Genomic DNA, 22519 nt, shown 5'->3' with positions numbered 1-22519 from the left:
AGAAAGAAAGAAAGAAAGAAAGAAAGAAAGAAAGAAAGAAAGAAAGAAAGAAAACAAGTTCTGCGAATCAGAGCCCAGGTCAAAGGTGGGCTACGCAGTTCCTCAGCCAGTTCTCTCCAGCGCCTTGAGAAACCAGCCGCTTGCCCTTGCTTTCACAACCGAGGCCCCTTTCGGAGAGTCTCTTAAAATGAGGGCACCATTCCGATGGATCAAAGAAATGGCCAAGTTCTTGAGGCAGAGACTAGACGAAGAGAGGGATTGATACGAGAACATCCTTTCTCATTTTACCCCAAACACCCTTTCTCATTTTACCGCAAAGCCTTCCTGGGTCTGAAATTTTCAAAAAATGCCATACGAACGCCCTTCGTGCCCTCCTCAAGCGCACCGCGACCTCCAAAGCGCTTCTCAGCTCGTCCCTTCTCCCGCCAATGGCCCTCTTGGGGCTCCGTTTCCTTCCATTAGCTCAGACTCTGTCCAGTTCCTGGTTTCCGGCCATAGTGTCCTGTTTGTCTACTTTCTCCTCCACTTCAGACTCCGTTCGTCTCCCTCAATTCCTCGCCCTCCTCCCCACACTCTCAGGTTACTTCACGACTCTTCTGCCTCAATAACCCCTCCTCTGCCTCAGGGACCGCTCCTCTGCCGCCATTCCCCGAGTCAACCTCAGGTTCCCCCACCTCTACCTCAGTTTTCTCCCCTCAGCCTCAGGCCCCACGCTCCCCGCCCAGGTCCTCCCGTCCTGGCCCTACCGGGCTGCTCCAGACTCAGCGCCCCCAGGCGGCGGATGCCTTCCTCGTCCAGATCCCACTGCTCCGCCATCCCCGCCCGCCCCTCACCTGTCTCGGTCCACGAGACGGACTAGCGCACGCCAGGTCCCGCCCCCCCCGCCGCAGGCCCCGCCCCCCGCGTGCAGCGGATCACCCCCGGCCGTTAGGGCGCTGATCGCGCGCCTGCCCGCCTGCCTCAAGAGTCCCGACTATGGTATGGATCCCGCCCTGGCGGGGGCGCCAAAAACACCAAAGCGGCGAATGGGGAGGCGATGTGGCCAAGGGTTAGGGACCTGGCTCTGGGACACGGGATGGGATAGGGCTCCAGCTTTGAAGGGTTTGGGGTCTGGCTCTGTGGGGTTGGAAGAATGCGCCTGTTTTGAAGGATGATGTGTTCTAGTTTGAGGTTCTGGGGGACTTCAGGTCTGAGAGGTGGAGGGTATGCCTCTTAACGAGGTGAAGTTCTTGATGTCTCGGCGTTTGGAGCTGTTGACTCTGAGACGAGGCGGTGGCCAGCGGGTGAGTGGTGGGGAGGTGTCCAGATCTGAAGGAGTGGGGTAGGAGGTGGGCGGGGGCAGCTCTCTGAGGCATGATAGGGAGGGAGCCCCAGATCGGACCGTTGGTGAACTTGGCTCAGAGGAGTTGAAGTCCTGTCTTTAGATCATGAGGTGGTTCTAGCTCTAGAAATTGATTTGGAAGTGCTCCTTTGGGAGGGAGGAGCAGTGCGGAAAGGAGAAATACTCTTTGGAATGGGCTGGAGATGATTATGCTAAGGCTACCCCATTTCCTATAGTCAGTTTGGCAAGAAGCCTTTTGTCCTTCTAGTGCTACAGGTCCCCAAGCTTGCCTCTGACCGAAGACTCTCCCCAGGCTGGGATACTTCTATGCTAGCAAACTCCTGTGCAGTCTTTGGAAAGAGAACTCTAGAAAGAGCAGCCACATCCTTAATCTCTACCCTCACTCCAGCAGGCATCTCTTGAGAGCCCACCTGTGGATGGGTCATGTAGGTGTAAGAAGGAGGCAAACTCTTGAGCCAAGACACTCTTGTCAAAGCCTATCCTTAATAAGAAAAGAGGACTGAGAACAGAGCTGTGACTCACCTTCCAGGAGTGGGTTTTCTTTGGCAGCCAAAATCTGCATAGTAGGAGCACTTACACTGAGCTGTCAACCAGCTAGTCACCTTTAAGAAAAACAGAAAGCAAAATCAAGAGTCCTTGCATATTTATGCTTTCTGGTCTAGGTGGAACTCTTATTTACCATCAGCTTGTCATGCTCAGCTGTAGCCATTTTTAAAGAGGGCCAGGACTCAAAAACCTAGATTAGTTCATTAGATTGGCTTTTCTTCCTGAACTTCCATGAATCATGACACCATTTAAAAATCTGTAATCTTTCTCATGACCCCTTTAACTCTTTTAGCCTCAAATGTGGCATATATAATTGCCCTTCTTTACATCTGAATATAGACCAGGTTATTTTAAGAGAAAGGAACTCCACCCACTTCTTTGTTGTATGCATTTATTTTCCTTCCTGAGCTGTCAAAATGGAAGATACAGGTTTTGTTGGAGAAGTAGGCCTTTCCTCTCTTTAGCAACCACCTCTTTAACACTCTTCCCCTCCCACCAACATTTTAATGCAAATTTTGAAAGATTCAGAGAGGGTGAAAGAACTATATACCCACTGCCTGCATTCTACAGTGAACATCTTGCTGTATTTATCACATGTCCATCTTTCCATCCCTTTACCAATCCATATTGGTTTGCTGATGCATTTCAAAATGTTATAAACATCAGTACATTGCACCCCAATTGCTTCAGCATGCATAATTTTTACTTAGAATTCAAAATTATTTAATGGTTCTTTTTAAGGTGCAATTTTTATGCTATTTACCACCTTTTAAATTTTGTTTACAAGGGTAGTGGTCCTTGAGTGTTTATTTTAAAATCTGATACAGATGGTTTGTATGTTCATATGTTCTACTTTTCTATAGTGTTGATAAGCTAAGTCATCTTTTTTTAAATTCTTTTTTTATTAACATATAATGTATTATTTGTTTCAGGGAAACAGGTCTGTGATTCATCAGTCTTAGACAATTCATAGCCCTCACCATAGCATACACCATCCCCAGTGTCCATCAACCAGCCACCCCATCCCTCCCACCCCCCTCCCCTCCAGCAACCCTCAGTTTGTTTCATGAGATTAAGAGTCTCTTGTGGTTTGTCTACCTCTCTGCTTTCATCTTGTTTCATTTTTCTCTTCCTTCCCCTCTGATCCTGTCTTGTTTCTCAAGTTCCTCATATCAGTGAGATCATGTGATAATTGTCTTTCTCTGATTGACTTATTTCACTTAGCTTAATACCCTCTAGTTTCATCCACATCATTGCAAACGGCAAGATTTCATTTTTTTTAAGATTTTATTTATTTATTTGACAGAGAGAGATCACAAGTAGGCAGAGAGGCAGGCAGAGAGAGAGAGAGGGAAGCAGGCTCCCCGCTGAGCAGAGAGCCCGATGCGGGACTCGATCCTAGGACCCTGAGATCACGACCCGAGCCGAAGGCAGCGGCCCAACCCACTGAGCCACTCAGGCGCCCCAAGATTTCATTCTTTGATGGCTGCATAATATTCCATTGTAGATATATACCACATCTCTTTTTTTCATTCCTCTGTTGATGGACATCTAGGCTCTTTCCATAGTTTGGCTATTGTGGACTATTGCTGCTATAAACATGGGGTGTACGTGACCCTTCGGATCGCTACATTTGTATCACAGTAGTGCAGTTGCTGGGTCATAGGAAAGTTCTATTTTCAACTTTTTGAGGAACCTCCATACTGTCTTCCAGAGTGGCTGCACCAGCAATAAGCTAGGTCATATTGAAGCAAAATAGTGGACTTACATGAATAGATAACCTTGAACTTTTAACAATGAGCTGGGGAAGTTTAATGATCTTTGCTGCCTTTGTATATAGGAAAAGGAAACCACAACATTCAGGTATTCTGCTATGGCCTCAATAATGTAATGTCTTTGCAGGTATGATCCCAAGAAAGCTCTGCATGCACTCAGAGGGGTAGGGAGTGCCTCCTCATAACTCTCGCTCTCTCTCTTTTTAAAAAGATTTTATGTATGTATGTATGCACATATTTGAGAGAGTGAGAGAAAGAGCAGGGAGAGGGGCAGAGGGGGAGGAGGAATTAAAGGATCCCAAGCAGATTCCATGCTGAGTGTGAAGCCCAATGCAGGGCCTCATAACTCTGTTTTAAATGGCTTTATTAAGAAATAATTCCCAGGGGCGCCTGGGTGGCTCAGTGGGTTAAGCCGCTGCCTTCGGCTCAGGTCATGATCTCAGAGTCCTGGGATCGAGCCCCGCATCGGGCTCTCTGCTCTCTAGGGGAGCCTGCTTCCTCCTCTCTCTCTGCCTGCTTGTGATCTCTCTGTCAAATAAATAAATAAAATCTTAAAAAAAAAAAAAAAAAAAAGAAATAATTCCCATACTACAATTTATCATTGAAAGTGTACAGTTCAGTGGTTTTTAGTATATTCACAGAGTGTGCAACTAGTATCACAATTTTGCAACATTTGCATTATCTGAAGAAGAAATTCCATACCTATTAGTCACTGCCCATTTCCCCCATAACCTCTCTAGCCCTAAGCCACCACTAATCTATTCTAGAAATTTGCCTATTCTGCACATTACACGTGGATGGAATCATGTAATATGTGGTCATTTGTGTCTGGTTTTTTTCACTTAGCATGTTTCAATGTTCATCTGAGTTGTAGCACGTAGCAGTACTTCCTTTTTATTGATAAATAATACTCCATTGTATGGATACACTACATTTCATTTATTCAGCAGTTGATCAACATTAGGTTGTTTCTAATGTTTGGCTGTTAAGAATAATGCTTCTATGAACATTCATCTGCAAGTTTTTGTGTGGACATAGGTTTCATTTCTCTTGAATTTATAACTAGAAGTGGAATTGCTGGGCCATATAGTAACTACATGTTTAACATTTTGATGAACCACTAAACTGTTTCCCAGAGTAGCTGAACCACTTTACACTCTTGCCAGCAGTGTTAGAAGGTTCCAGTTTCTCTAATCCTTGTCAACACTTGTTATCTATCACTTTGATTCAGGTCATCCTACTGGGTATGAAGTGGTATATCATTGCAAGTTTTGATTTGCATTGCCCTCATAGCAAATGATGTTAAGTATATTTTCATGTGTTATTGATCATTTATATATCTCCTTTAGAAAAGTGTCTTTTTAGATTTTTTTACTCCCTTTTAAATTTGATTGTCCATATTTTTATTATTTATTATTGAGTTGTAAGAGTTATTTTAATATTTTATTTATTTATTTGACAGAGAGAGATCACAAGTAGGCAGAGAGGCAGACAGAGAGAGAGAGAGAGGAGAAAGCAGGCTCCCTGCCAAGCAGAGAGCCCGATGCGGGACTCGATCCCAGGACCCTGAGCTCATGACCTGAGCCGAAGGCAGAGGCCTATCAACCCACTGAGCCACCCAGGCGCCCCGAGTTGTAAGAGTTATTTATATAGTCTAAATACAAGTTCTTTATCAGATATGTGATTTGCAAATATTTTGTTTCATTATATGGGGTTATCTTTTTACTTGCTGACATCTTTTGAAGCACAAAAGTTTTTAATTTTGATGTTTTATTTGTTTGTTTCAGTTGTGCTTTCTGTATCTCATCTAAGAAGGCATTACCTCCTAATCTAAGATCATGAGGATTTTGTGTTTTCTTCTAAGGGTTTCATATTTTTAGCTCTTAATTTTAGGTTTGGTCCATTTGGCGTTAATTTTTGTGTATGGTGTGAGGTGGGGGGTCTAACTACTACCTCTTCTCCTTCTCCTTCCTCCTCTTCCTCTTCTTCCTCTTCTTCCTCCTCTTCCTCCCTCTTCCTCCTCTTCTTCTTCTTCCTCTTCCTTCTGTTCTTCTTCCTCTTCCTCCTCTTCCTTCTCCTCTTCTTCCTCCCCTTCTTCTTCTTCTCCTTCTTCTTCTTTTGCACATGGATGTCCAGTTGTCCCAGCACTACTTTTTGAAAAGGCTATTCTTTACCCATTGGATTGCCTTGGCTCTCTTGTAAAATTCAATTAACCATAAATGTAAAGGTTTATTTCTGGACTCTCAATGGCATTCCACTTATCCCTATGTTTTCCTTATCCCAATAACACATTATTTTGATTACTATAGCATTTTAGTAAGTTTTGAAAGTGGAAAGTGTGAATCATCAAATTTTGTTCTCGTTGGGGCACCTGGGTGGCTCATTTGGTTAAGTGTCTAACTCTTGATTCCAGGTCAGGTTAGATCAAGCCCCACTTTGGGCTCCAAGCTCAGCAGGGAGTTGACTTGAGATTCTCTCCCTCTTCCCCTCCCCTCACTCTCTCTGCCAAACTAATGAATTAATTTAAAAAATTTGTTCTCCTTTTTCAAGAGGTTTTTTTTTTCTATTTGGGGTCCCTTTTATTTCCATATGAATTTTAATATCAGCTTGCCAATTTTTGCACACACACAAAAAAAGGCAGCTGGAATTTTCATAGGGACTGTGTTCCATCTGTAGATTAATTTGGAAAGTATTCCAATCCTAATAGCATTAAATCTTCTGAGTGGTAAACATGAGATGTTTTTCCATTTACTTAGGTCTTTTAAAATTTATTTCAGCTATGTTTTGAACTTTTCAGAGTATAAGTATTACCTTTGTTTTATTAAATTTATTCCTAAATATTTTGTTCTTTTTGATACTGTTGGAATAGAATTGTTTTCTTAGTCTCATTTTTGGATTGTTCATTTGCTAGTGTATTAAAATCCAGATGTGGGGCACCTGGGTGGCTCAGTCAGTTAAGCATCCGACTCTTGATTTTAGCTCAGTTCATGCTCAGGATTGTGAGTTCAGGCCCCTCAATAGGCTCATGCTGGATGTGGAGCTTCCTTGAGATCCTCTCTCTCCCTCTGCCTCTGCCCACTCCCCCAACTCTTGCACACACACACTCTCTCTCCCTCTCAAATAAATACATAAATAAAATTTAAAAATAAAAATACAATTGATATATATCTTTCACCCTTGTTGAACTCATTTATAATAATTTCCTAGTGAATTCCTTGGGATTTCATCTGCAAATAGTCTTACTTCTTCCTTTCCAATATGGATGCTTTTTATTTCTTTTTCCTGCGTAGCTCTGTTTTCATTCTTCTTTTAGGAGGAACCTGGCATGCCTCATGAATCAGCAGAGGATTTGTTTCATTTCAACGTTGGGGGCTGGCATTTCTCAGTTCCCAGAAGCAAACTTGCTCAGTTTCCAGACTCCCTGCTATGGAAAGAGGCTTCAGCCTTGACCTCTTTGGAAAGCCAGAGGCTATTCATCGACAGAGATGGTTCCACATTTAGGCATGTGCATTATTACCTCTACACTTCCAAACTCTCCTTCTCCAGTTGTGCAGAACTGAACTTACTCTATGAGCAAGCACTGGGTTTGCAGCTGATGCCTTTGTTGCAGGTAAGATACTCTTGTCTTCTAAGAGTGAGCAGAAACATAGGACTTATATCAATCACTAAGTGCTGGGTCCTTTCATGTATTGGTTGCTGAGATGACCCTCTTAATGGGGAAGTATGATGAATGAGTTAAAGTAATAAATAAACTGAATAAATGATTTCATCCTGACTGTGCCTTACCTCTACCAGTAGCCACCACATTTCCAGGATGGGACTTAACCAGCTGCAGAGTTGGTTCCTTGACTCTTGGAAATCGTATTTTAACATTCTTCTTGAATCTTGATTTTTCTCCAGACTACAGAAACCATTTTTTTTTAAGATTTTATTTATTTATTTGACAGACAGAGATCACAAGTAGGCAGAGAGGCAGGCAGAGAGAGAGAGGAAGGGAAGCAGACTCCCTGCTGAGCAGAGAGCCCGATGCGGGGCTCGATCCCAGGACCCTGAGACCATGACCTGAGCCGAAGGCAGAGGCTTAACCCACTGAGCCACCCAGGCGCCCCCAGAAACCATTTCTATAGCTTATCTTAAGTAGTTTATTCTTAGTTTTTGGACAATGATTTTCCTTTTAACCTAGAAAAGCTAAGTATTATGACTAGAAAGGACCATTGGCCATGCTCCATATTAATCCCACTGTCTGGACAAAGTGTTGTTTATGGGATCCATCTCCATAAGCACTGACCCAATAAGTCACAGTTCATCTCAGTGCACTACCAGCTGTGCCTCCCCAACACTGCTTAGAAGAAAATTGAGGTAGATCGTGCATATCTGGGTCATATAGGAATGAGAACATTTCACACTGAGTGTTTTTGTAGGTATTCCTTACTAAATAACTTAATGTTTTTTCTTAAAAGTTATTATATATTTGGAAATCAAAACCCTTACCATATCCCAACACAAGTTGTTGTAGTGGTCTTTTCTTTTTATTTTTTTAAGGCTACCCACCTGAAATAAAATTTTTTTCAGCTACCTCTGCAATGGAGTGCTAGAATAATTACAAGTGGCTTCAAAAATACTTACATACCCTGGCATATCAAGATTGCTGATGACTCTATGCCAAAGCACTGATTCTGTGGGGAAAAGGAAGGAGTCACATGTTCATTACAGAAAATCAAAGAGATCAAGGCAATTTTTTGAAGAACCATTTTAAAGAACACAAGTGCGTTATACAAACAGTTTATTAAGCCCTTTAATTCCTTTCCTATCCTCACTTTCCAAACTGAAACAAAATCTATATGGGAAGCAACTTCAGAATAGGAAGTAGCAACTCACAGGCCAATGAATTGGTCCAATTCCAAAGTTCCAAGTTGTGTGAGCAGTAGAAGTAGTTGAAGAATCATGTGGATCTGCCTCCCTAAAGATACAGTAAAACAAGTGCTTATGTTTTGGAAATAGTGTTTTCAAAGAAATAAACACTTAAGCTGGTCTAATTGAAGTGATGTTTATTCTTTGAAGCAGAGTATAAATACAGGTGGAGAATCAATAGCCATCTCAAGCAAATCAACAGCCTCACACATTTCCATCACTTTCCCCACTGCTAAGTCCTGTCCAAAAATCAGGTTCTTGCATAAAAGTATGAATGCTTTCCTTGGAGAAAACGGGAGTTTTCCAATTATTAGTCTAAAGACTATTTTCAGGCAGTCCAACTTAATGCATTCAGCCAGTATTTATTGAAAACATTTTGGGTAGCAGGCATTATTCCTGTGGGCTTTAAGGAAAACATGGAATGAACCAACAAAAATAAAATGTAAGCCACAAGTAATTTTAAATTTTCTAGTAGCCATATTTTTAAAAAATTAAAAAGTAACATTAATTTTAATAATATTTTCTTTAACAACATATTTAAAGTGCTATCTTTACAGCATGTGATCAGTATTTTAAAACTGATATATTTTACATTTTTGTACAAAGTCTTCAAAATCCGAGGTGTGTTTTACACCTATAATACATCTCAGATTCAGAAGATTGCATTTCAGTATATACATACAGCTTCTCTGGAAAACAGTCTGGCAGTTCCTCAAAAAATTAGAGTTATCATGCGACCCAATTAATTCCACTTCTAAATCTATACCCAAGAAAAATTAAAACTTATGTCCACACAAAAACTTGTAAACAAATGTTCAAAGCAGCATTATTCATAGTAGCCAAGAAGTAGAAACAATCCTTATGTTTTATCAGCTGATAAATAACAAACAAATGTATATCCATACAATGGAATATTTTTTGTCAGTAAAAAGGAATGCAGTACTAATAAATGTAACAACAAGGATGAGCTTTAAACATTATGCTAAGAGAAAGAAGTCAGACACAGAGGACCATATTGTGCATGATTTAATTTATATAAAATGTGCATAATAGGCAAAGTTATAGAGACAGAAAGATTCGTTGTTGCCTAGAGCTGAGGTACAGTGGGGGAAGGATAAGGTGAGGAGGATCGGCAATGACTGTAAATGGGTACAAAGTTACTTTTTAGGATGTTTAAACAGATTGTGATGATGGCTGCATAGCTCTGTGAACATAAGAAAAACCAGTGAACTGTACAACTTAAATTGGAGATTTTATCATTCATATTATATATAATAAGAATGCATTTCACATTAAATATATTTCAATAAAACTATAAAAAATCATTGACTTCTATCTTGATATTAGACCAGGAGTCATCAAACTATACCCTTTGGATAAAATCCAGCTCACTACCTTTTTTTGTACAGCATGTTAGCTAAGAATGGTTTTTACGTTTTTATATGGTCAAACAAAAACCAAAAGAAAAATATTTTATGGTGCATGAATATTATATGAAGTTCAAATTTCAGTGCCCGTTAAGTTTTATTTTAACACAGTCATGCTCACTTCTTTATATATTGTGGATAGCTGCTCTTTAGCTTTAATAGAGTTGAATAGTTGCAACAGGGACCAAATTCTCAAAGCCTAAAATATTTGCTATCTGCACTTTTACAGAAAAAGTTTTCCAGGGCACCTGGGTGGCTCAATGTGTGAGGCACCCAACTCTTGATTTCAGCTCATATTTTGATCTCAGGGTCATGAGTTCAAGCCCCACAATGTGTCAACCCCTGGCCTACACTCTAATGGGTCACAAGAAAAGCAAGAAGACCAGTTAGGAGGCTCCTGTAGCATCCAGATAAAATACAGTGGTAGTTTGGCCTAAGGTGGTAATAGAAGAGTTAGAAGTGTCCAAATTCTGGATGTGTCTCTGTGAGAGAACTGACAGGGTTTGCTAATGAATTCTTGGTATGAATTGTTGGTAGGGTAAGAGAGAATGGATTAACTCCTTTGTATCCTGAGCAGTAAGCGAATGGTGGATTCCAAGGGATGAGCAGGTTTAGGGGGAAAAATCAGGGGTTTGGATTTGAATGTGTTAAATTTGAGAGGCAAGAAAAGGGTATTAAATATCCAAGTGGCAATGGTGAAAAGGTGGCAGGATGTATAAGGTCTGGAATTCATGGGAGCAATCTGATCTGGAGGTATAAATTTGGGAGTCATCAAAGCTGCTACGTAAATCCATGAGCCTGGATGTTCACAGAGAAAATACAGAGTAGTCATTCCAGGTCTGTACATTAACGTTACAGTGTATCCTGGAGCTTTCTATGTGCTTTGGGAAGTCCCCTTTGCCTAAATAAATGTAAGCTGCTTCCAGCCTCTCACAAGCCATCAGCCTGGTTGAGAGTCAGCTGCTACTGCAGTGTGAAATTTCTCTTCAGGGTCCCCCACAAGGGTTCAAGGTTTTCGGCAGACTGTGGATTCCCTTTTACTTGTCCCCTTGAAGCCCACTGAGGACTTAGTATGACAGTGCATGCTACTTGTGTCTCCTTTTCCATTGCCTTCTGGGGACTTCTAATTATTCTGCCTATGAGCATTCTGCTACCAGCAAGCAACCCAAATATACCTGCATTCCTTGTGCTCGAGGGAGCCAGGGAGTTTTTATGTTGATCACACAAATGATGCTTTTATGAAAACAGACAAGTAACAGGTCTCACATTTCCTATTACTCATGATGTGAAGACAGATTACCACTGTAATCCTGGAAAGCAAGATTACATCAACAGTAGATACGCGGGGCGCCTGGGTGGCTCAGAGGGTTAAAGCCTCTGCCTTCGGCTCAAGTCATGGTCCCAGGGTCCTGGGATCGAGCCCCGCATTGGGCTCTTTCCTTGGTGGGGAGCCTGCTTCCTCCTCTCTCTCTCTGCCTGCCTCTCTGCCTACTTGTGATCTCTGTCTGTCAAATAAATAAAATCTAACAACAACAACAACAACAAAAACCAGTAGATACTCATCCCAACAGCATTGCTTGATTGTGGATGTATGGGTAAGTGGACAACCCTTGACGTGGCGTCTGCATGCCCTGTCCTGTCCCACCCAGCACATACACAGCCATGTGCATGCATGGGTACTCACACACACACACTCACACACACTTTGAAATTCAACCATGTCCCTAAGCACCCCAAATGACTTCTCCTCACACCTTTTAACTTGCAATTTCTTCTTCCTGGAATGATCCCCTACATGTGCTCCTAGGGAAGCCTCGCCTGACGATTCCAGGTGGCATTTTGTTTCTCTGCTCTCAGGGTTAATTCCCGTCACCGATCAGTGCTATTCTGTTTGGCTCAGGTATTCGTGTATCTTCCTCCTTCACTAGCCTGTGTTCTTTTCGAATTTGCATTCCCAGCCTCTCACAGCATCCAGCCTGTAACAGGTGTTTAATAAGCATCCACTGAGAGAACACTGAATGATGTACCCAAGATGACCTATGAAGGCTGAATCTACTTCTGCGGGGTCAGGGAATGGGAGGTAGTCGTGGGAGAGGCGGGTTTGAGATATTGATAGTTGTCTCTTATTTGGCTCCTTTGGCTGATAGCAGCTCTTCTGCATCCTCTTGTTCTACTAGCCTTGCTTCCTTTGAGTTTCACATTGATGCTGGCCTTCCTTGTTTTTATAAGGCAGTTGGAGATTTGTGGGCTCCTCCAAGCTCCTTCCAGCAGCCCACATCAGAGCATTAGGCATCTCTGAGCACTGATTCTGCTTTGAAAAACCTCCATTAAGTCCCTGAGCTCTGCCAGTAGTACATTCGTGAGCCATCATGTGGTGGTCATACCTACACACATACACAACTGCCCCCACGCTATTAATCTTAAACTGCTTCTGACTGCTTCTGACTGACGTGTTTCTTCACTACTGGCTAGGCCAAAAGTAACATTAATTATCCTTGTGCTAGTAACTAGCCATCTAAATGCGGGTCTATATTTCCCTAAAGAAATTCTCCCTCGGGGCAGTGGGTTAAGCCTCTGCCTTCGGCTCAGGTCATGATCTCGGGGTCCTGGGATCGAGCCTCACTTCGGGCTCTCTGCTCAGCAGGGAGCCTGCTTCCCTCTCTCTCTCTCTGCCTGCTTCTCTGCCTACTTGTGATCTCTGTCTGTCAAGTAAATAAATAAAATCTTAAAAAAAAAGAAATTCTCCCTTTAATAACTTTATGGGTCATAGCATGTGAATAGTAAAATTCATAGAAGTAGTATTCAGGCAGATAGAAGTGGAATTGAACTCCATAGAGAGCAGCCATATACTCTGTGGGAACTTTAGTCAATGAAGCCAAAGGACAGCTGGAAGCTAGGCTCTCTGAAATTCCCTTCACTGATTCATTACCTCTTTCATTCTATGAAAATGTATTGAGGCGTGCCTGGGTGGCTCAGTTGGTTGAGCATCTGTCTACAGCTCAGGTCATGACCTCAGAGTCCTGGGATCAAGTCCCACATTGGGCTCCCAGCTCAGCAGGGAGCCTGCATCTGCCCCTCCCCCCGACTCGTGCTTGCTCTCTCGCTCTCTCTATTAAATAATAAAATCACTTGAAAAAATGAATTGAGGGGTGCCTGGGAGGCTCAGTGGGTTAAGCCTCTGCCTTCAGCTCAGGGCATGATCCCAGGGTCCTGGGATCGAGCCCCACATCAGGCTCTCTGCTCCGAGGGGAGCCTGCTTCCTCCTCTCTCTCTGCCTGCCTCTCTGCCTACTTGTGATCTCCGTCAAATAAATAAATAAAATCTTTAAAACAACAATGACTTGAGATCCCACAAACTATTGCGGCTGCTGCAAATACAGCAGAGAACAGAACAGGCAAGAAGATCCTCATGGTTTTGGAGGTTTTATCTACTAGGGGAGACTAACAGATGGTAAATAAATAAGTAGGTGTTATTGAGAACAATAAAGCAAAGTGAGGGAATTAGGGAATGTGTTCTTTTGATTCATATAGCCCCTAAATGGCTTCCCATGAGTAGAAGGCTTTGTGTTTCTAGAAGTCAGAGCAGAGTTTTAGAAAACAACGTAATTAAGGTTTCTGGGCCCAGTGCGTGCAGCATGACTTGACTGGCAGGAATTGTGAGCTTTTGGGATTTGTATGTTTTTTGTTTTTAAGATTTGTCAAACATACCTTCTTTCTTGGGGACGCCTGGGTGGCTCATTCAGTTAAGCATCTGCCTTCAGCTCGGGTTGTGATCCCAGTGTCCTGGTATCGAGTCCCAGGCGGGCTCCTTGCTCAGCGGGAGCCTGCTTCTCCCTCCGCCTGCTGCTCCCCCTGCTTGTGCTCTCTCTCTCTCACTCTCTCTCTTTCTCCCAATTAAATAGATAAAATATTAAAACAAAGCAAAACAAAACATACCTTTCTTGGAGAGAATGGTACAGCTCACACTTTACATTCGTAGAAGTAGCAAGAAATGGAGATTTCATTTCTTCAAAATAGATTATTCTCTCAGCTAGTATATCTCTCAAGCTGGTCGGACTGTCCTACCCACCCACCCCACAGGGTATACCTGGATTTCAAACAGCACCTCCAAAAAGGGAGTCCAGGCCCATCCTCCGGGCTGTTTTCCCAGGCAGGGATTTCCCTCCTGCAACACATCCTTTCCACAGTGGCCAATTTAGAGTTGTTCAAGGGCACTGTTGTTTCTTCCACTGGGACAGAATTTCAGGATTTGAATCTGCAAGTGAAATAAATGACAGGTTCAAGTTCTTCTGATGCAGTCAGCTTAGCATGGGTTTCAGATGGTCTGCTGTCTCTTGCAGGCTCTCTCTAGTTTTACTCTCTTTTCTTTCTACTTCACCAGACATCTTTTTTTTTTAAAGATTTTTATTTATTTATATGACAGACAGAGATCACAAGTAGGCAGAAAGCAGGCAAAGAGAGAGAGAGAGGGAAGCAGGCTCCCTGCTGAGCAGAGAGCCCAATGCAAGGCTCGATCCCAGGACCCTGAGATCATGACCTGAGCCGAAGGCAGAGGCTTAACCCACTGAGCCACCCAGGTGTCCTCACCCGACATCTTCTGATCCATCACCAATCAGACCCAAGTTGAGATCATTTGTCTTGTCATCCTGTCTCCCTCTCCTTCTTCATATCCTTGTCCCTCTCCCCGCTAGATCTTCCCTCTGGACTCTAAGTCCCAAGTTGGAATCACTGCATTCCCTACCCTCTGAACTCTCTGGGCTCTGCCCACTGTAATCCTGTGTTGGCTTTTCCTTGGCATCTTTCTCAGGTTTTTTTGTGAATGCAGTCTCCTAGGCCAGCTCATTTTGAGCTCCCTCGTGTTTCATTTTGCTCTTCTTTCCAGAGGACTCAGTTTTCTCTGTCTCCATTTACATGTATTCTTTCATTTAACACATCAATTCTGAGCATTTCCTACATATTAGGTTCTAGACTAGAAGCTGGGGATGCATCAAGCCGGCTGTCCCCCCCCCCCAACAAAGCCTGAAAAGACAGGCCTGAAACCAAGCTAGGGACCCAGAAAGAGAAGTTTGGAGGGGTCTGTGGGAACAAAAGAGAATGACCAATTCTAGCTAGGGGAGGCTCCAGGCTTTTCAGACAGAGAAGGGAGGAGAGAAGTGCTCTGGGAAGAGGAAATTGCATATACAAAGTTGAGGAGGCATTACAGTGTCTTTGGAGTTTTACAGAGTTTGGAGTCACTGATGATGGGAGGCAGACAAAGAATGGTAGGAGATGAAGCTGGAAAGGTAGTTTGGGATCTGACCCCTAAGAGGAAGGAAATTAACATTTATATTACTTCCTTTAATCCTTAAACAATACCTTCCAGATTTTCCTATCTCCAGTTTGCCTGTGAGGAGTCTGAGGCTTCTAGAGGTTAAGTAACAGATGGGAGGCAACTTGTTAAAAGCAATGGTGAAGAGCATGGATCTGGAATTCTGGGTTCCATTCCTAGCATCTCCACTTATTTGGGGGCACTGAGTACTTTTTCCCTTCTTGGGCCTTGTTTCCCATTGCTAAAAGGGAGTGATAATAGCAAAGCCTACTTGGTATGTGGGGGAGGTGGGACATTAGGAGGATTCAGTTTAAAAATGCCTGGATGCAGGGCGCCTGGGTGGCTCAGTGGGTTAAGCTGCTGCCTTCAGCTCGGGTCATGATCTCAGGGTCCTGGGATTGAGTCCCACATCGGGTTCTCTGCTCAGCAGGGAGCCTGCTTCCCTCTCTCTCTCTCTCTCTCTGCCTGCCTCTCTGTCTACTTGTGATCGCTCTCTATCAAATAAATAAGTGAAATCTTTAAAAAAAAAAAAATGCCTGGATGCAGTGTCTGGATGGCTCAGTCAGTAGAATGTGCAACTTTTGTTCCTGAGGTTGTGAGTTCGAACCCCATGTTAGGTGTAGAGATTACTTAAAAATAAAATCTTAAAAAAAAAAAAGTGCCTGGGCAATAAATGTCAGCTCTCAAGTGACCAAGATTCAAAGCCCAGTCTGTCTGAGGCCCTTGTGCTTTTTGTATATATCCTGCTGCCTCTATTGATTGTGAAGGACCTTGCATTCAATGCCAAGGAGAATTTGGATGTCCCATAAGTAGTGGGGAGCACTTAAGTTTTTTAAGATGGAGAGTGGATTGGACTCATTTGCATGCTTGAAAGATCACGGAGAGGGCCTGGGGATGAGAGGACCAGGACTAGGGGAGGGGATAGAAAGAAGAAGGTGGAACAGAGAGCAGGGCATGGAGTCTTAGGGCTTGCTGACTGACTGGTGTGACTATCAGTCAAGTCATAGTCCCTGCTTGAAATCCTTCAATGTCTTCTCTTAACCAAGGGAGATATCAAACTCCTCAGGCCAGCTTACTAATAAATTTATGGGTCATAGCATGTGAATAGAGCTCTTACAGAGCTCTTCACTCTCTGGCTCTTGTTTACTGCTCTAGATTCATCTCCCTCACTCCCTCAACCTCCAAAACTTTTTTCTTGAGATTTTATTTATTTATTTGAGAGAGAGAGGGAGATTGGGAGAGGTCAGAGGGAGAGTCAAGAAGCCGACTCCCTGCTGAGCAGAGAGTCCAACATGGTGCTTGATCCCAGGATCCCAAGATTATGATCCAAGCTGAAGGCAGACACTTAACTGACTGAGCCACCCAGGCGCCCCAACCTTCATACACCTTAAGGCTACAATCAAGGCACAGGGGCAGGTGGCCTCAGTATATATCTCTACCTATCATCCTCCCACCTGTCCTGTCCTTCCTGTGCAGTCACTCTTTTCTTTATTCCACTTATAAATACTGCCACATTATAATAATTTATTATTATTATTACCATCATCATCATTATCATCTCATTTTAATTCAGTAATCCTGCTCACCCACTGATGCAGAAACTGTTCCGGTTTCTCTGTTATCTTCCTACACCTCGTTTTTATTTCTCTTTGCCCGAGGCTAACTAACTCCCTTATACAGAAACCCATCTTTCACCAATTTCCCCAGGGTGGCTGAGAGCTTGACATAGAAGCTAAAGTTGTGTGCAATGCCAAGCAAAGGGGGAGAAGAAAGCTTACATATCCTTCCAACGCTATGCAAAGAAATTCTGGGGTTCCTGGAGCTCCTGAAACTTCAAAAACGATGCTGGCTTTTAATCTCCGTATATATAAATTGTTGGTTTTCTCATCTTTTCTCAGCTTTCCTCCAAGCTGAGAGTTCCTTGAGTCTAGGCACGGTATCTGTGGTCCTAGTAATACACAAGCATTTCTCAAATAAATGAATGACAGACTCTCTTCTGATGTTTCACACACACCTGTTCCTCCCTCCTGTTACTCAGTGCTCCCAGAACGCACTCCCCATGACCCTGATCTTTCCCAGGCCTTCCACAAATCCACCAGTCACCCAAAGTGAGGAAGATTCTCCCATTTCTAGTCCCCTCCTTTTACAGACGCTAAGCTATTATGTGGGCCATGGCCACCAGAGGGCACTTTCAAAGCTTGGGCTTCTATGAGCGGCTTCACAAGAGCCTCAACTGTGTAGTTCAGCTTAGAAGCAGGTTCTCATACTGAGTCTAAGGTGTTTTGTTGATTTTGAGGCTCTTAGAGGAAAGAAAACGTTGTCATGTGATGCCTTTCAAAAACTACTTTTCTAACTATCTCCAGAAATTTCTTGGGAAAATACTTTTTTCTTCTAGAGTAGGGACAGGAAAAATGGGATTGCTGTTATGATAATCTGCCCCTTATACAGAACTTTCAAGGGAGAATGGGTCCTTGAGTGATGGGTAGCACCAACCCACCTTCTGCTTTGAGCTTCAGCCCTGCCTACCTAGTGTGCTCCAGATTATGTACCCGACCCTGGTCACCTGCTCCTTCAAGTGGAGAAGCTCTGGACGTGGAAGACTGCTTGAGCAAGTCACAAATCCTTTACCCTCAATTGCTTCATCAGTAAAATGGGAATGCAGACATTTACGACATCTGTCTCACAAAGTTGTGTCAGGGTAAATGAGCAAATGTATATGAAAGTGCTCTAAAAACTGTGGTACCCATTGCCATGTTCAATTCCCTGCTAAGCTCACGTTCCAGGATTAGGATGAACACAAACGATAAGCAGATCACAGCAATTATACAAATTGTTGAGTGGAAATGGTAGAAAATCTCCAGTTTTTAATGATTAAATATAAATTACTCTTTAGCTTTATGTAAGATAAATTTCTATTAATCAACATAAAATTATAACCCAAAAGGATTGTTTCAAAAATCAGAAGATGGTCATTGAAATTTTGAATATCAGCATATCATCTTGTAGACTAAATTTTTATACTTTTGTGTGATTGTCTAAATTTATTTCAAAACACTTTACCAAAGTGAGTCACATGCTATTTTTCCTGGTATTTGCCCTAGAACTGATAATTATGCAATTTAGAATTTTCAAGGCAGTAATTTTCTGTATCTCACAGACTCTAGATAATCTGAAGGAAGGGAAACACCACCTGCGTGTACGGCCTGCAGACATACCTGTTGCCGAGAGAGCATCTTTGAACTACTGGCGAACATGGAAGTGTATCAGCAAACCCTCAGAATTTCCTATAAAAAGCCCCGCCTTCACAGGTATACCCACTGGCTGATTGTTACTATCGCCCACACCAGCTTCCCTTCTCCTCACCCTAACAGAGTAGCTTCCTCTGGAGAGCAGTCTGATTGCTGAAGTAGTTCTGGATGATCTCTCTACCTCTCCATCATCTTCTTTGATCTTGTACCCTGCACATGTCCTCTCCAAGGGTGCTTACCCACTGGAACTAAACATCCTTTTCCACTTTCATTCCTCTGCATACTGGCTTCATTTGGGCAAGGCTGTAGTGTATTCTGCCCCTCCTAGTAGTCCAAGAACTCCACCAACCATTCAAGTCACCTCTAACTACCACACGAGAAGAGTCCCCAAATGATCACTGTCTGATGGGTGACTTGAGGTATAGATTGGCCTGAGACACCAATGCAGCCATTCATGATTATTGATGGGTTTTGAGCTTCCAAGTGAGTCAAAAGCATCTGTTTTGTGTCTGTGGCTAACAATGGTTGGTTTGATCAATTAGAAAAAAACCAGATGGGGGGTGCCTGGGTGGCTCAGTCGTTTAAGCGTCTGCCTTCAGCTCAGGTCATGATCCCAAGGTCCTGGGCTCAAGCCCCACATCAGGCTCCCTGCTCAGCAGAGAGCCTGCTTCTCCCCCCGCCCCCCATGCCTGCTGCTCTGCCTCCTTGTGCACTCTCTAACTCTCTGTCAAATAAATAAATATAACCTTTAAAATAAAAAAGAAAAAACCAGGTAGGTACAAGTATGAATTTAATGACTTTGAGTCTATAAGCCGAACTGCTACAACATGTTCTACTGCCTTTCATTGTAGATAAACTAGATTTCTGTGTCCTTCTTCCCACCATACTTCTGCGTTTGGTGTTAAGGTTACATCTGGAGAGAGGGAGATGGGGAAAGGAGGCACCTGGCAGGGACCATCTCTGGGTTGATCTCCCCAGCTTTCTCCAGGACCCTGGGATAAGTGAGAACCCTGGCCTCTGAGAGGTGGTGATGCCACTCTGAACATTCTTTTCCAGGCCTACATGATAAGGCACCTTTGGGACTCATGGACACACCACTGTTAGACACGGAAGAGGAAGTGCATTACTGTTTTCTGCCCCTAGACCTCGTGGCCAAGTACCCAAGCCTGGTGACTGAAGACAATCTGCTGTGGCTGGCCGAGACTGTGGCCTTAATCGAGTGCGAGTGCAGCGAGTTCCGCTTCATTGGTGATTGCTCTATTCTGGGAAAGGGGGGCTGGTAGATCCTATCCACCTCTACCCATCCCACATCCCATGGAGGCTCAGCTTGGTGCTTAGAGCCTCAGAAGCTTCCTTGGGCTGAGGTCGTGGAGGCATGACAGAGCCTTCTGGAAGGCAAGCAGATTCCCAGCATTAGACTCCCACAAACCTCAGAGCTGTTCTGTTCATTTGGGGATGGCCTGGATATAAAGGAGCACAGGGGGGTGCCTGCAGTTATGAGGGGCCACAGGAGTTGGTGTGAAGGGCAAGGCCCTGAGCTGGGCTCAAAAGTCAGCTACTCTCTAGTTTGCCTTTATGTGTCTACCTGGGTGGGTTCCCAGCCTCAGTTCCTCTCACCATAAAATGAGGAAATATGGTTTCCTATTCCTATTCCTTTGTTTCAAAGAATGGTCCCTACCTGCTCTTATATCCACTAAATCCAGAACAAAAGAGAAGGAGAGCATATGGTGAAAGGTTCCTCAAAATCATTGTAAAATTGTCTGCTTGAGCTAGTGGCCTAAGAAGGGAGATCTTCAACCCTGGACAGAGAGAACCTCCTTCCCCCCACCACCCCAGGATACGCTCTGGTCAGGGTGTGAACTGAGTGAGCTCTTTGATTCCAAGATGCTGTTGCCGCCTAAATGAATAGGACAGGAAACACCCAAATTGTACTGGGGCCCAAATTCCTAGAACCCCAGCCATTCCTTGTAGTCACCTTGAAAGTTGTCTTGATGTGCTTCTGAATCTCCAAGTTGATTCACACAGGACGTTAGCGTTGACTCCATCTCTGCCTCCCACGCTGCAGTCCAGGCAGGGACAAATTACAAGTGCCACCTGCCAGCCCAGCTCAGCTGGGTCCTTCCTCTGTAAGCGGCAAGACAACTCCCTCTTTTGGAATGACCTGCTCTTGGGTCAAGACTCACAGGGTAAGTCTCAAGGCCAGTAAGTTCACCAGGAAGTCTTGGCCTGAAAGCCCCAGGCCAGACCAAGGGAGACCACACCTATGGACTCAAACACAGGAAAACAATGTAACTTGAGGTCTTTCACCTTGAAACCACAGACTTGAAGCTAATCTAACCAAATATGTTTAGAAATTGTTTCAGAACAAGGAGAGCCTAGGATATGTTGCAGAACCACAAACCTGCCAAAATCCGGACCTACAGCTGAATCAGAAATAACCTCCTTAACCATTTTGTTTCCCTTCGCTTTTCAAGTGAATTTTCTACGCTCACAGAAGATTTTACTACCAGATAATTTCTCCAACACAGATGTGTTAGAAGCAGAAGTGGAGATTCTGGAAATCCCCGAGCTCACTGAGGCTGTAAGGTTATACCGGATGAACATGGGTATGTCACCAGGGGGACCTTGCCCTCCCCTTGACATTCTGGGGCAGTCCAGGCTTGAGCTGGAAAAGCCAAGATCAAATGTCTCCCCTCCCACCCACAACCACTTTGGGCTTTGGCTCAGCCCAGCCTGGGTCGGGAAACCAGGCCCGAATGTCCTGGGGAAGGAGGTTGGGCCCAAGTGCAAGCTTCCTGGGGGTACAGTGGGTGTGCCCCGCTTGTGGAAGTGGTGAGCACCTGGGAACTTGAAGCACCTGACAGCCACTGCCATCCTTCCTCCTTCAGGCACAGCTGGAGGGCATGGGAGTCTCTCGGGCAGTTTCTCCACTAGTGCTTCAGTTAGCCCACCCACCCCCGGATTCCCTTGTTTCCCTCCTTTACCACCTCTGGCTGCTGTGCCTGTCTGCCTGCTTCTGACACTTCCTGACCAGGTCCAAAGCAGGCTTTCATGCTCCCAGCCCGCCTCATTCTAGTTTCTTCCTCGCGTGTTTTATTTGCCTTTCATCATCCCATCTCCCAAATCCCGTACGTCTATGTAAGCTACTGTGCATGTTGCAGGGAACCAGCTACCCCGGTGTGGCCTCAGCTGGCGTGCTGAGAGTGTAGAGAACTGTCTTGCCCAGGTGGAATCTGGCCTGTGCATCACCAGACATTTACTCACGGGAATAAGGTCTTTCCCTGTGCTTAGGCCCAGCTCTCCCAGCCTCATCCCCAGGCAAAATGGGAGTTCTACCCAATCTGCAAGTAGTGGCATCCTGCAGCAAGTCTCAGGAGCCTGTTCTAGGGTCTTACAGTCCTCTCAAGGGGGGTGAGTTCAAATCCCTCCTTCAGGGGCTCCTATTTCTCAGAGGATGTGGGCCAGTGAGAGATGAGCTGTAGGGGTGCCTGCTCCCCCAGAGCCATGAGAAGTTGGAGGGAAAGCATGTTTCAGTCAGACTCTGTAAACCATGCAGCAGCCCTCAAAGACAAAGCATAGTTTTCACCTTTTATTAAGCACATAACTAAAGGAAACAGCTCCAGTAGCCTTGGAGGGGGGCCAAGCTGCCCTTAAATCCCAGCTCTGCCCCCCCTAGCTTTGTGGTTTGGGGCAAGTTATTTAATTAGCCTCTCAGGATAGCTTCCTCATCTGTGATACAAGGATGGCATGACCCTTCCTGGAGGGCTGCTCAGAGGGTTGGAAATGAAAATCACCCAGCAGCTTGCCTGCTGGCCCACTGTTGCCACTGGGATAGGATCCTACAGATTGTGCACTGGGCCCACTGCAGTAGAGCAAGGGCCTGCCCATGAGCCAGCAACCCATACCCAGTCTGAAACTAACACCACATGATGTGTCTCTGGGGAAAATCCTGCCCAGGAGTGA

General features: G+C 44.2%; 2 protein-coding genes across 2 annotated transcripts in view; one reads left to right on the top strand and one right to left on the bottom strand.

Annotated features, from left to right (window-relative positions):
- Window positions 1-819, bottom strand: part of LOC111152891 (leucine rich repeat containing 36) — a 45680-nt gene extending 44861 nt beyond the window's left edge. The window contains exon 1 of the mRNA XM_022511613.1: window positions 747-819. Coding sequence (XP_022367321.1) covers window positions 747-816 — 70 coding nt within the window. The 5' untranslated portion in view covers window positions 817-819. The remainder of the gene's footprint in view (window positions 1-746) is intronic.
- A 217-nt stretch (window positions 820-1036) lies between these two features.
- The window catches only part of LOC111152889 (potassium channel tetramerization domain containing 19), a 30541-nt gene continuing 9058 nt past the window's right edge, over window positions 1037-22519 (top strand). Inside the window, exons 1-5 of the mRNA XM_022511612.1 lie at window positions 1037-1048; window positions 6977-7273; window positions 18466-18616; window positions 19613-19804; window positions 21031-21162. Of these exons, the coding sequence (XP_022367320.1) occupies window positions 1037-1048; window positions 6977-7273; window positions 18466-18616; window positions 19613-19804; window positions 21031-21162 (784 nt within the window). The remainder of the gene's footprint in view (window positions 1049-6976; window positions 7274-18465; window positions 18617-19612; window positions 19805-21030; window positions 21163-22519) is intronic.

The sequence above is a fragment of the Enhydra lutris genome, unplaced genomic scaffold (genome assembly GCF_002288905.1).
Source record: "Enhydra lutris kenyoni isolate GAN:26980312 unplaced genomic scaffold, ASM228890v2 scaffoldscaffold30, whole genome shotgun sequence".
In the NCBI taxonomy this organism is placed as follows: domain Eukaryota; kingdom Metazoa; phylum Chordata; class Mammalia; order Carnivora; family Mustelidae; genus Enhydra; species Enhydra lutris.
The sequence above is the reverse complement of the archived record's forward strand: the minus strand, read 5'-3'. Positions and strand labels throughout refer to the sequence as shown.